The sequence below is a fragment of the Pleurodeles waltl genome, chromosome 11, assembly GCF_031143425.1.
Source record: "Pleurodeles waltl isolate 20211129_DDA chromosome 11, aPleWal1.hap1.20221129, whole genome shotgun sequence".
NCBI lineage: Eukaryota > Metazoa > Chordata > Amphibia > Caudata > Salamandridae > Pleurodeles > Pleurodeles waltl.
In genome coordinates, this window is record NC_090450.1 from 927,638,953 (window position 1) to 927,654,038 (window position 15,086).

Below are 15,086 nucleotides of genomic sequence, written 5' to 3' on the forward strand. Positions count from 1 at the left end.
TATGTATTATAGGAACCCAGGCCACCCATAAAGTGCACATACCAAGTGACTTGCCTCTTTAATTTACTATTGGTGGTGTTCTCAGGGTAAGGGAAATAATTAATGTTTCCAAATTTATGTTTAAAAACTATCACTTTAAAATGAATTCATCTCAATGCACTGATAAAATAAATTGTACTAAGGCGAAAAGGTTCTGCATGCTAACTAAATACATTTAATTAATTTTTAAGAGACTGTCTTAGTTTTACACTTATACTGCAAGATGTCTTTAAAAATGAAGGTGTTTTTAAAGTTAAGTGCAGGAGTCCCTAGTTACTTCCTTTCTTTAACACCAATTGAGTTTGAAATAAATGATTGTGTGTGTACTTAATATTTTTGTTAGTGCGGAGTCGAGCAAACAGCTGCCCAGTGCTCCTGTTGCCACAGGGGCCCAGTGCTCCTGTTGCCCCAGGTACCGCATGTAAAGGTCAGAGGGGCTGCATGAGGCCCGCGGGCCGTACTTTGAGTATTCCTGACCTTAGGTATGGCAGTCTACAACAGAAAAGGGTTTGTGCCTGACTACAGGGACATCTGGTAGGTATGTAAACAGAGTTAATTAGACTTCTCAACCAAAAAACAAACACCATCCAATATTAAATACACTTTATGAAACATTAACTTATAAACATTAAAAGAAAATTTGCAAATATTTCAAAATTATAATTTAACATTGAACAACAAGCAATTTACTAAATTCATTAAAAATAGAGCTACTCCAATTTTTTCAGATTTCAAAAGGAGATATTCAAAAGCAGAGTGCATCAACAGAGTTCTGACTCATGCGTGTATTCAAACTAGTTATTCAGAAGTGCAGCAAGACAACAAAAAAAATACTTGAGAGCAATCTTGAATTTAGTCTATTTGGAAAAAGAGTTGCCATTCCTGATGCTAATTTGACCTCATTATAAAAATATATTAAGAATGTACGAGGCCATGGCAAGTCAGTGGTCATCGGGACATGCTATTTTTAGGGTCTACCTGCCCGTTCTAGGAAGAAAACTCAAGCTGGCAACGAAAAGGATTTTTGTTCATTCAGAAAATAAATGAACAATTAAGATGCCTTTAAATCTTGTTTTTTTAAAAATTCTTTTCACACATGAAGTACAGAAAGTGTGAAAACCAAGGCTGCAGGATGTCAGTTTTTTATAACACACATTTAAATATTTCGTAAATTAAATGTACAAATATTTAAAAATAAATCAGCAGTTTAGCAAAAGCACATTGTTTTGGAATTTTGAAGTGAGATGGAAACAGACTTTAATCTGGATCAAAACAAATCAGAACACATTACTTACTGATGTGCAAATTATAAATATTTGCTAAAACTAATTATTTTCCACATTTTCATTTGTACACTATAAACTGCACCTCAACAGGACATTTTGTGACAATTTAACTAGAAAATATGCTGCCTGTAAATGACCTTGCATTACTACATCATGCTTTAGCAACATAGTTATTAAAATTTATACTTTTTAAACATGAACTGAGAAACGTTCCGTCCCCCGCCCTAATGATAATGTTATTAGTAAACATCCAGGCAAGTCGGGGGTACAGTGTGCTCTATGTGTAGGAAGCTGGCTCTTTATATAGTGGACCAAAATGAGGTACACTGTGCAAAGAGTCTAAGAAATCACCAGAGATATCACAGAGGCACAAATGACATCCCAAATGCTGTTTTTGGGTAGTGTGGTCGAGCAGTTAGGTTTATCAGAGCGTAGTGCTAAGCAGGCACGGTACACACTCATGCATTAAGTCAGACACACACTCAATAAAGAAATCCAACACCAATTTATAAAAATGACACAAACTTTTGTATAAACTTTGATACCAAGATCACTGGAGTCAGGTGAGTACTTTGAGTTATGAATTTTGATGTTTTTCAAAAGTTGAGGCAGTGCTATTTGTGGAGCAGTAATATTATCCTATGGGAGAAAAACATTCTTCATACTGGTACTTAGTTATGTCTTACAGGGCCAAGCTTTTGGACTTAAGTTAAGTACAGGGCAAGGTCCAAAGCAGCACTAATAGGTCACTTTGGGAGGCACTGGGGTGTTAGGGTGTAGAGGTGCTTTTCAGCGTCAGGAGCCCAGTGTTATCCTATGGCGAAAAACATGTACCGCGTGCGGGCACGCAGCAACAACCTACATGACTGTTCTTCTGGAGTTAAGCTAAGTACGGGGCAAAGTCCAAAGCAGCACAAACAATTCACTTTGGGAGGCACTGAGGCATTCAGGTGAAGAGATGCTTTTCAGCCTCGGGTGCCAAATGTTATCCTATAGGGGAAAAATAGACACTGCATACGGGCACTCAGCAACGGCTTACAGGACTGTTCTTCTGGACTTGTGGTGAGTACAGGGCAAGGTCCCAGACCACACCAATAGGGCACCTCGGGGAGCTCTTGTGCATCTGGGTGAAGAGGTGTGTTTCATCATCGGATATTCCATTCAAGTCTATAGGGATTGGTCTGGTTACAGAGTCGCTGCAGGGATGAACAGGAAGGACAGTACAGGGGAACCGACAGGGAGGTGTGACCCTTGAGGTCCTTAGTCATGTGGGGATACCTATGGTCCACTCCTCCTCTGGCTGTAGGGTGCAGGGATGCCTTCTAGCATCGGGTCTAGCACTGGAGTTCCTCATGGTTACGGGGGTGGGGTCCAGGTGTGGACTGGGGTCCATTCTGACCAAATCAACAAGTGGGCTCAGGTGTCACGAGATGGAGAGGCGTGTGGACACCCTTGGTTCTCCTGTTCTGGGATCGGGGCGAACAGGTGCAGAGGTACCCTAGGGCATAAGGTTTTGCCTCCTGGTCACTCGCGGTTGCAGGGGGTCTCCAGAAGCAATCTGCAGACGCTGTGGGGAAGTCCACATTGGGTGAGCAAAGCTTCCTTTCTGGAGGGACTGTTGACCAACTTCAACACAGGCTAGATGGCTCAGGTGCAGTGGTGGTGTCTGGTGTCGGGTTTTTGGAAGCCCCGGTTCTCTGACGGTTTTCTTGGGTGCCTGCGGATGGAGGGAAGCAACTCCTCTGCTCCTCAAGGGTCAGGTGCAGCAGGCAGGCCAGCAGGGTTTGTGCCAATTCAGTCGTGCTCCTCGGTTCTCAGGTTCAGCAGGTGTCTCATCTACTTCTCCTTTTGTGTCCAGCAAAGACCTGAGGATCTGGTGTCAGGAGGTCCCTTTAACCCTCAATTTAAGGGGCATTAAGGGGAATGAAGGGTAGTAGCCAATGGCCTACTTACCCTTCGGGTCTAAACACTCCCTAGATGACCCTAACCAGAGTTCCTAAATTCCACCACACACAAGATGGTAGAATTTCTAAAGTGGAATCCACTTCAGGCTGGCCACCCTATGAGTGTTCCCAGTCGAAGTGTGACACGTCTCCTGCAGAGGTAATTTTCCCGCCTGACCAGGTGCCAGATGGGCCCTGAGGCAGGGTGGTGGCATCCTCCTCTGAGGAAGGCCAGTTTTGCCCAACAAAGGTGGTGGGCTTCTTTGAAGCTCCTGCCTTGGAATGCAAGTCATCCTGTGGGGAGGGATGGGCAATAATCCGGCCCAGACAGGCTTTTTTCTCTGGCCTCTCAAGAGCAGAGGCTCTCACCCTGGGAGGGCAGATGTGTCTGTTGGTGGCAGCTGGCCAGAACTGGTCAGCAAGCTCACCAGCAGTTGGCATGTTTTTTAGGGGGCACCTCTAAGGTGCCCTCTGGGTGCATTTATTAATAAATCAATCAGGGTGTAATAGTACAAGATGTTTGGATACCAAACGTCCCTAGGTTCAGAGAAGCCATCCTGTATTTGGGGAACTCATAGTGACCAGTGTCCAGCATATGTATTTAAAATGGTTTCCCTGTACACTTACTATGGGCCTCATTATGAGGCTGGCAGTCTTCAGACCGCCAGCCTCGCAGTGGTGGTCAGGAGCCCCGCTGTTGCGATGGTCCAACTGCCATATTAAGGCCCTGGCAGTCAGACCATTAAAGTTCTGTCAGCACTGCCAGGATCCATGATCCCGGCGGCCTGGCGGTGGCAGAGATCGTAATCCGCCAGGGCAGCGCTACATGTAGCGCTGCCCTGCGGTTTACGACCTTGTTCTCTGCCAGCCTTTTCATGCCGGTTACACTGCCATGAAAAGGCTGGCGGAGAACAGGTGCAAGGCCACAGAGGGGCCCCTGCACTTGGCATAGGCAGTGCAGGGGCTGACCTGCCAGGCACCGTTGCAATGTTCACTGCCTGCTTTGCGAGGTACAGCATTGCTGCCGGCCTGATTACGACCTGGAGACAATGCTGTAGCCTGTTTCGTTTCCCACTAGGCTGGTGGGTGAAAACTGAAGTTCCCACCGACCGACATCGCAGGAAACTCTTAAAAGCTCTGGCGAGGTGGTACTCATGCTGTAAGTAGCAGCACTTACTTATTAGGGGGCTGAAGGGCCAGGGGATCAAGTGACCAGGTGTCTTGTTTTAGGGAAGGAACACCGGCACTGGTGACCTGGTTAGCAGAAACCAGTGCACTTCAATCGAAGTTGTATCTAAAAACCAGGAAAAAAGTGGGGAGGTACTGCAACCAGAATCCAGCTCCCTACACCCTGTATGTGGGCTAGATTATTTTTATACATTGAGAAAATGCTCACTCTGTTAGGTCAGACAACAGGATGTCTGCTGTGCAGAGAACACTTAACTCACATATTTGAAGGTGCTCTCATTTGTGTCGATAAAAAAAGGCAGCTGAGTGAAATTAAATATTTGCCTGGTATCACAATTTGAGACCAGTTTGTGGTTCAAGAGCATTACCGTTGGCTGGATTAGACTATTCCAGTCACTAGACCTGCAAGTCTGGTAACATTTTTTATATTTTTTCAAGGCCTGTGTTGGAATTATAACATGCTTAACTGTAATAAATGATTTCTCCACAGCCAACTGCCTAAACGTGAACTGTTAACATTCAGTACAGTGCCTGTGATTGTTTATTATCAAAGTTCAAGTCATCCTTTTCAAATGTTTATTACCATTCTAGTTTGTTTCCACTTAATTAGTGTCACACCATAGCAAATCATTCAAGCACTTAATGTCCCAAATATGTCTACAATTGCTTATCAAGGAATCTATAAACTTTATACATGTGATCTTAATCTCGCATTGAAGTGAACACAGTTCTTGTTCTAAATGAAAAACATCTTTGTCTATGCTACACACTAGCCCTAGGGTATGGCATTAAATTCATCCCCTGAATTTATTAAAACCACAGACACAGTCTTTGGCCAATCCTACTAGGCCATTCAAAAACTGGCACAATATGTACATGGTATGCCTTTACTAATGGTACTATTGTTAGACTACAGTATTGACTATTAAAACGTATTAAGCTCATCATGGCTCCTTTTGCTCTTGTAAGTACCACGAACCTGAATTTAGAATTCAAAACAGTAGACTTATATTTATAACTACTACTTACCTTAAATTTCATATTTTCTGTGAGCCAACTAAATAAAGGAGTTCTACTCATTCACTGCAATCACTTGAGCCTTCTTTATATTAATTACCTATTTGCTTGTTTTGCAGTGACACTACGGCAAGCCATGGATGTTGGGGTCCTTTCGGGGTTCAGTCTACAACGACCTAGTCATCGGCATATAGTTAAGTGTTTCTTTGTCTTACTCAATCATAATCGTGGAGGATTATCTCTTGCAGAATAAAGTGATGCTGGAATATCATGGATAAAAGGAGGAATAACAGTGGGACTAAAACGCACTTCTGTTTCAGACTGTGGTTTTTGTTGGGCGCTCCCAGATGCCCCTCATTCACTTGTGCCCAGCGATTTCTATGAAATGCAATTAAGATGCAAATAGTGGTATACGTGCTCTCTTGAGCCCAAGGTAGCTAATATAGACCATAACAAATTTCAATCCACTACATTACAGGCAGATTTAAAATCAAAGAAGCAGATGCATAATGAGGCCCCTTTTGATCCTTTATGAATGACATAATTCAAAGTTAATCAAAGAAGTAATGTCATTTGGGACTAAATCCCACTTGTTCTTGAAGGATTCATTTTAAGGTGTATGGCAAATCCTCAGCTGCTCGCAGCAAACTTTGTGAAAAAGATTTCTGAGGGCACATTTAGAATGGAGTTTAGGTGATAGCCATAGGATTGTAAGACTAACTTCCATTCTTTGAGATCGGAGTGATTATTGATCCTCGTCAGCTTTCTTGATTTTTAGCTCACTAAAGGCAACTTCTTCACTTAAAATGATTTTATTCTGTACAATATTTGAACAAGAGAGTTGTATAAGTTTTATTACATGTTCTTCTTACTGCCTATTGGAAACAATCAAATCCTTACAACTCATCCAGACTACTTCCTTTAAATACTATCTGCCAGTATTGTCTACAGTCTTTGGACCGTACAATCCTTGTTATATCTTCCATGCCTTCACCATAGATTCCTTTTAGTCCTCTTAAGCAGAGTCCTGAAAATATTTAAAGATGACATTGTGCCTACAATAATTCAGTCTTTGTGCTTTCATGTGTTCTCAAAACCTGTTGAAGCTTGTGTACTTCCTTCGAGCCTCCACTGTCAAACCACGCTTGAGGTGTTACAAGACTATAGCTATCTAGAAATAGAATATCAATATAGCATTTCAACCTATATTGCATCAAAGGCTGGTTCACAGAGGCTGACTTGTGTAGATGTCTGCTGGTCACGTTTTAACTCATTCAAAATAGTGATGGCAGTTCATAACCTAACCATTCTTTTGAACCACTAACGCTTTATTCAGATGTATACTATTTTTAATTTGATGTCTGGCAGAAATGTAATGTCAGTGTGAATTTGAATGGGAAGTGGTCACTCCCAAACCAGTACAATACTCTGAATGATCATACATACATATTAAATGCTGAGGCGCCCATGTATATGTGACCAATAAGGTAGCCTATGGAACTTCTGATAACTGGCTTATTTGCTGGCTGGTCACCAGCAAAGCAACCATTTAACATTACCAGCCTTATTTTAGTCAGATATTCCTCACAACTTTAAACAATCAGCTAATATTAAGATGCCCTTCTTCTCCAAATTCAGACTTTAGTAATGACCTAAGATATTACAGTCAGTAAAGAAAATGATCCGTATTTGACTTAGGAACCCCTAATAAAAACCTAAGGGGATGGCATCTTTCCACAGAAAGGATTTATGCCTTTCTCTAGGGACATCTAACAACAACCAAAGGTACTGCATCCTGACTTCAGCTTAACAGTCTGACTCAAGGCACCTCTCAAAATAGCCTACAGCAATGTCTGCTCCTTCTGAAAAGGTTTGCTTCTGACACCAGGGACCTCTAGCAATGGCCTAACGTACCACAGTCTGCTACAGAAAATTGTTTTTGAATCCAGGGAGCCTGCTACACAAAGGATTTGTGCCAAACTCCAGGGACGGCTCGCAACTACCTAAGGTCCTGCAGCCTGCTTTGGCAGGATTTCTAATAACAAGCCTTAGCAAAGCTGATCTGTCGGACCTGCTTTTCCAGTTATAGCCAGACATATTGGCTATGAAAGTTCTTGTTAAAAAAGAGACTCTGACTTTCCAAATGCTTATATATTCACAAGTAATGCTAAACAGTTGGCTACTTCAGTTAATGAGTTAGTCTGTTTCAAGTTTATATTATTCATGTTACAGCATTGTGCCATATCTAATGCCTCAGTAACTTTAGTGACATCAACAGGTTTTCATTTTCTAAAAATGAATGCTTTAGTATAAACATTTTATACTTTTTTATGTGTCTACAACATACACTGAGAGACAACTGTCCTGTGGGCCAAGGTTCTTCTTTTACCTTCATGCTTCTGAAACTCCTCTTCTGTTAAGTTGACATCCTTCACAGTAAGGTTTGTCATCAGTTGCTTGTTTTCTTGCTGGAGTTGAGAAATTTGGGTGAGAAGGTCCTGTGCCTCCCCTCGCCATACATCTTCTATAAGTTCCAGCTCCTGGAATTATAAGAAAGAGCAAATTCCCATTAGTACATATTGGTTTAACTTATTCTATGGGCTGACTAACATTCTTGGCAGGCCTCACCACAGGATGGAAGAAAAATACTTTAAGGTGCCATACACCTAATCCGATCTACTCGCCTATTCTGATCCACCTCTTTGACACTACTACAAATTCTTTTCTTACATCACAGCATTACCGTATGTCTGAGATGACGGTTAATACAAATATATTTAACATTCAGCAACATTTATGTATTTATTCCAGAGAGGCTGCAAAACAAAAACGTTGCTTCCTAGAAAAATAACCAATACAACATATGCACACAAATACAATAATGTACCAGCACAGTCTATATGCGTTTGATACATCTGTGGCAGAGGTCTAGACATGTTCTACTACTTTCTGTTTCATGTGTTAAGATTACAAGTTCCTGCACGTATTTTTCAAAGCTTCTGGAACAATTGAACCTCATCCAGCTTTGCTGTTTGGGATAATTGTAAAGTGTGAATAATTATTATATGATAAACATGCCACATATTTGGTATTTGAAACAGTTCCCCTGACAACAGTAGTTTTACAAAACAGAAGAGGCCGACAGCCATGAGGCATTGGTGAAATTAAGTTAGTAGGCATCTCTGCATGCGAAGTCGCGAGAGGGAATACCAGTCAAAAATTAAGGCGGTGAAGCCACAGCATGGAAGAATCAAATAAAAAAAATGTATCAGCGCGCTACTCACCCGTGAGGGTCTCAAGGCGCTGAGGGGGGCTGCCGTTTTACTCTATGAAGAGCCATGTCTTGAGGTGCTTTCGGAAAGACATGAGGTCCTGGGTCTTGCGGGGGTAGGTGGGGAGGGAGTTCCAGGTTTTGGGGGCGAGGTAGGAGAAGGACCTGCCTCCTGAGGTGGTGCGTTGGATGCGAGGAACTGTGGTGAGGGCGAGGTCGGCGGAGCGGAGGTGGCGGGTGGGAATGTGGAAGTTCACTCTTTCAATGAGGTAGGTTGGTCCAGTGTTGTGGAGGGATTTGTGTGCGTGGATGAGGACTTTGAAGATGACCCTTTTGTCAATAGGAAGCCAGTGGAGGGATCTGAGGTGGGCGGAGATGTGTTCATGGCGTGGGAGGTTCAGGGTGAGGCGTGCGGCTGCGTTTTGAATCCTCTGGAGTTTCTGCTGAAGCTTGACTGTGGTGCCGGCGTAGAGGGCGTTTCCGTAGTCTAGCCTGCTGCTGATGAGTGCCTGGGTGACTGTCTTTCTAGTTTCTATGGGTATCCATTTGAAGGTTTTTCGCAGTATTCGGAGGGTGTTGAAGCAGGAGGAGGTGATCGAGTTGATTTGCTGGGTCATGGAGAGGGAAGAATCTAAGATGACTCCGAGGTTGCGTGCGTGGGTGGCGGGTGTTGGAGGTGGTCCTAGGGTGGTGGGTCACCAGGAGTTGTCCCATATTGTTTTGTTGGGGCCGAAGATGATGATTTCGGTCTTGTTGGAGTTTAGTTTGAGGTGGCTTGCTGTCATCCAGTTGGCTGTGTCTAGGAGTCCGGCGTGGAGGTTGGTCTTGGCGGTGGTGGGGTTCCTGGTGAGGGAGATGACGAGCTGGGTGTCATCTGCGTAGGATATGATGGTGATTCCGTGTGGGCGGAGGATGTTGGCGAGCGAGGCCATGTAAGTGTTGAAGAGGGTGGGGCTGAGGGAGGACCCTTGGGGAACTCCGCAGATGATCTTGGTTGCTGGAGATTGGAAGGGAGGGAGGCGGAATCTCTGGGTCCTTTCGGCGAGGAAAGAGGCGAGCCAATCCAGGGCCTTGTGTCGGATTCCTGCATTGTAGAGGCGTGTAGGGAGTATTTGGGGCAGACAGTGTTGAAGGCTGCGGAGAGGTCCAGGAGGATGAGTGCGACGGTCTCGCCTTTGTTGACTCTGGTTCTGATGTCGTCGGTGTAGGCGATGAGGGCGGTCTCTGTGCTGTGGTTCTTGAGGAACCCAGACTAGGAGGCGTTGAGTGCGTTGTTTTACTCTAGGAAGTGAGACAGGCGGGTGTTCACTTCAGCGCAGGTGGGGGCCCAGGTGTGTAGTAGGTTGAGAGGGGGTGTTGTTGTTAGCCGTGTCCGTGTTGGATGTGGTGGGTGCTGGTGGCGTGAAGCTGTTGTGTATGTCTAGGATTTTGGAGTGGAAGTGGTTGGAGAGGGAGTTGCAGAGGTTATGTGTGTGAGTGGGGTCGATGTTGCAGGATTTGGGTTTGGTGAGGTCTTTGATGATGGTAAAGAGTTCTTTGCTGTTATGTGAATTACTGTCTATGCGTTCCTTGTAGTAAGCCCTTTTGGTGGTGCTTATGAGTTGGTGGTGTTTGGGCATGGTGGTTTTGAGGGTGGAGAAGTTGGTCATAGAGGGTTCCTGGCGCCAAGCTTTTTCTGTTTTGTGACATTCGCGCTTGGATACTTGGAGTTCAGTGGTGAACCAAGGGGCGTACTTGATGGCGCGGGTGGTGATATTTCTTCTGAGAGGGGCGAGGGAGTCTGCGCAGGTTGTAATCCATTTTATGACGTTATGGGCAGCAATGTTGGGGTCGTTGGTGTTTGGGGGTGCGTTTTGTGCGAGCTGGGCGTTCAGGTGTTCTGTGGGGATCTTGTCCCACATGCGGTAAGGTGTGATGTGTTGGTGGTGGTGTGTGGGGGGTTTCGAGTAGAAGTGTACGCTGTGGTTGTCGGTCCAGTGGAGTTCGGTGGTGTGTGTGAAGGTTATGTGGTTGCTGGAGATGAAGATCGCATCTAGCGTGTGTCCTGCTGAGGGGGTGGGTGATGTGACTATTTGCTTGAGTCCTAGGTTTGTGATGTTGTCTGGAAGGGATGTGGAGTTGTGGTCGTGGTGGTTCTCCAGGTGAAAGTTGAGGTCACCAAGGAAGATGTAGTCTGTGGAGGTGAGGGCGTAGGGGCTGATGGTGTCAGCGATGGTGTCACAGAAGGACGGGTGAGGTCCTGGTGGACTCGAAATGAGGGTTCCTCTGAGGGTGGTGTTGGCGTTTATGTGAATGCAGAAGTGCATGTGTTCTGCGCTGTCAAGGGTGTTGAGTGTGTTGGTGGTGATCTTTATGGTGTTTTTATGTACAATGGCGATGCCACCTCCTGGTTTGTTTAGATGATCTCGACGATGGATTCTGTAGCCTTCTGGGGTGGCTAAGGCTATGTCGGGCTCGGATGAGGGATTCATCCAAGTTTCCGTGAGGAAGGCAATGTGTGGTGAGTGTGACGTGATCAGGTCCCAGAGTTCGATTGCATGTTTGTGTATGGAGCGGGTGTTTAGGAGTATGCAGTTAAGGTGATTGCGTGGGCTGTTGTGGTGGTGGTGTAGTTGAGGGGGGGTTGGTGCTGATGTGTGTTGTGGTAGTGTTGTTGTAGAGCGTGCTAGCGTTGTTGTGGGACTTGTTGGGGTTGGAGTGGGGCGTGTGGGGTGTGGGTGTTTTTGGTGTTGTTGTTGTGGTGCATGATGGTGTTGCAGTGGGGGTGTTGTTGTAGGTTGGGGTATTGTTGTTGTAGAGCGTGCTGGCATTGTTGTGGGGCGTGTAGGGGTTGGCGTGGTGGTGTTTAAGATGTTTGTGGGGGTGCTGGAGAACCGGCAGGCATAGCATGTACAGTGTCCATGTGTGTGCTTGGGGCTGGCTTGGGCACAGGTGGGGTGTAGACCTGGGTTGAGGGTGTGTAGTCTGGTGGCTGAGTAGTGTTGTCTGGGGGGTTAGGGTTGCGAGGACCAGGACGACCGGCGCTGGGCGCGGTCCAGGTGCAGACGGGCTTGCCTCTGGCGCGCCTCCGGGGTGAGGGGTGAGTTACAAATCTAATTTAAAAAATGATTTTGGTGTGACGAAACAAGCATCAGGGGTGAGTGTGGCACTGCACTGTTACCCTGCTCCACTTAGAATAACCCTGTTTGGCCTCAGGCATGTCATGAGGCTTAACTTTTAAGAATGTCCTTTTGGAACCACAAATACTAATTGAAATTACATTGAAGCAGTAGAGTTGATCAGCCTTTGAGCTGGCATCTTCTCTCAAGGTTCACCAAAGAAATGGGGTATGGCCAACTAGCAGGTCATTCTGAAGGAATTTATCTCCAGGATGTGTAAAATTGCAATAGTTTGTGCTCCTGTATCTAGCAGCAGAATTCTTGCCAAGACCAGAATCCCTGGATGCAATTAATCTTGCACCAAAGCCCTTAACCAGAGTCGATGGGACCAAAAGGAGGCCACTGTGTTGACTAACAGGTGTTCCAAGTAAGCTGGACCCTGCAGCGCAGTCATTAAATAAAATAATTTTAAAAAGACAACCGACCCACACCAAGATATACCGGCCCACAGAGAAACTATGCAGCAGAGAAGCAAAGATCAGATAAGGGTCTTTAAAGAGAGTGGGTGACACGACTAAAGGACAATGAACAAGTTCTTCTATCAGCATAAATTAATTTTGAGGGTGAGAACCTGGTTAAAGACAAGAAAGTGTCAGAAAAAAGCACAACAGGACGACCTGGCAGGAGGCCCTAGCTTTGCCATCATGAAATGCCAGAGACCTAAAGAGACATCTTCAGAAGTCACACTTTATTGTTGTGGGAGCTGCCAGGCCCTCACAGTTGTTAAAAAAAAAACACTAGCAAAAAGAAAAAACATGTTTTCTTTTCGGTTTTGATTTGGAGAAGTGTGGCACAATGGTTGGAGCGGCAGACCCTGATGCAGAGATCTGGTCCGGGACCAGGGTTCAATTCCCGCCTCGGTGGGTCTTGGGCTCAATTCCTGTGGACCAGATCATTCTCGCCTCGGTGCCTAATCTAATTAATGGGTCCTACTCTGTAACTCTGAGCAAAAGCTTGCTTAATCTCCACAACGGCCCTGACAGCGCTTGGATGCCTGGCTTCACCATGGGGGTGCCCAGGAGTGGGTGCCTCACAGGGAAAAGCCAGGAGGGGTTCCACAGCGGTATGCGTACAGCGCCTTGAGACCCTAACGGGTGAGTAGTGTGCTATACAAGTGCGAAGTTTACAGTTTACATGGCTTTTGTACCACTTTATAGTTGTGGGAGCTGCCAGGCCCTCACAGTTGTAAAAAAATAAAAAAAATAAAAACCACTGTCAAAAAGAAAAAACATGTTTTCGGTCCCAAAAAGCACATATTGCCACCAGTGGCATAACAAAGGCCCGCAGCCCACGCAAAGGGGCTTCCTCAGGACAGCACATGCCCTGAATGAGTCTTGAGGAGGGGCCCCTCCATGTCCTTTGCAGGCGGGCCCCCTCCAGTTTTGTTACGCCACTGATAGAGTGAGAAGTAGAACTTTAATACAAACAAAAAGTCTTTGTTAACGCCAGACCTAATTAGTGACCTAATTCTTAAAGAAAGTCACAAAAGTGCACCCATGGTATATGTCTTTGAATTAGTGGCTTTCATGAATTCACAAGAACTTACAGAAGTAGACCAGGAAATCATATCCCTAGAAAATATTTGTGAACTGTATTTTAGCACAAGCCAATATGCATGTGTAGATTTGCTCATGTGAAAATCTATTGGGCATTTACAAGTTCACTTTCCCTCCAACCACTTTTTTTCCCCAACCCTGAAAGAACTTCTACTTCTGCCATTTTCAGGAGTAAATTTCCAACCTCTCTCATTATGGGAAAAGATTAGAGAAGAGCTGGGGAAATTCCTTAAAACATGCAAGTTAGTAGGTTTGCAGACTCAAAGGCATTCCAGCCCTGCTTACTGTTTCCTCCAGCCCCAGTATGTAGATCTGCAGAAAGGTGGCAACATAAGGAAACTGCTATAGTAGGGATTGATACTGCAAGTACTCAAGCCCTACTATAGTAGTAACCCTGGCATAATCAGAAGGCAATTATCAGAGCTCTTACATAATGAGATTCCTGCTATAATTTGTCGCTGCACTACATGGCACCAAAGGGACAAGTAGGTTTTTTCACAGGACAAGTAGATTTAAGAAGCAACCTGTCCCATGGACAAGTAGATATTTTATTAAATTCCACACCCCTGAAAGTGGATGTCAATGGGAGGAGTGGAGGGCCGTGGGGGCTCTCAAAAGTGGAGGCCACAGGAGGCAGTCCAAAGGGTCAGAGGAGAAAGCCTGCTTTACCAGCACCCATGGTTTGTTGTCTGGGTTATACTGCCAATCCAGGGAGGGCCGAAGTTGTGCCCCTAGGATAAAGGTGGACACATTCGGAAACCCAAGGCCCCATCTGCCGTGGCACGATACACAGTTGCCCTGGCCACTCATGGCGATTTGCATCCCCAGACAAAATTGAGCATTTTGGTGTGAATACATATCTGCATTGATTAAAGTATCAATAGTGGGGGAGTCTGGAGGGCATATAATAGGTGTGGCAATAAGTTCATCTTGAGGCAATTAAGCGAGCCCAGCCAGAAGATTTCTGGCTTGCCCCAGCGATAGCAATCTTTGAATAGAGCAGTAAGCAGCGAAGAATGTTGCCATGATCTAAGTTTTTTGTGCCTGATGTGAGTTGACTGCCCAAATAAGCGATTCTGGAGTTGGACGATTGGAACCCAGCCTTCCGAACAGGTGCCTTGAGGCTATCATGCAGGTCAGATACCCACATGGCCCAAGATTTGGTAAAGTCCACTTTAAGTTCACTTTTAAGCCTGAGGTTCTGGAAAATAAATCTAATTTGCTCATCGGGCTGGGATGAAAGTATCTGGGTTAGTGAGGAAACACAGTATACCATCCACGACAAGAGACAATTTGTGCTTCATCCCGCCGATGTGTATTTCTTAGATTTCCGGGTTGCTTTGAATTTTTGCAACCAAGGGTTCCATAAATAATGCAAAAATTGAAGGGGACGGGGACATCCTTTCAAAGGTCACCCTCAAAAGGGTGATAATAGGGGAAAGAGTCCCATTGATCTTCAGTTTTGATGCAGGTTTCTGAAAGTTAGCTTGTATACAAGTCATTTTCTTGGGGCCCATGTGGATTTTTGTCATGATTTTGGATAGGTATTTCCAATCTACCCTGTCAAACGCTTTTCCAGCATCCAGGGAGAGGAGGGCCAGGGTTGGAGGTTGTATTCTGGTACTTCT

The 15,086-nt window shown here is 45.1% G+C and overlaps 1 protein-coding gene across 2 annotated transcripts in view; it reads right to left on the reverse strand.

Annotated features, from left to right (window-relative positions):
• Positions 1 to 15,086, reverse strand: part of RILPL1 (Rab interacting lysosomal protein like 1) — a 97,694-nt gene that overhangs the window by 59,917 nt on the left and 22,691 nt on the right. For both annotated transcript variants that reach the window (XM_069215005.1, XM_069215004.1), the window contains exon 2: positions 7,863 to 8,013. In XM_069215005.1, the coding sequence (XP_069071106.1) occupies positions 7,863 to 8,013 (151 nt within the window). The remainder of the gene's footprint in view (positions 1 to 7,862; positions 8,014 to 15,086) is intronic.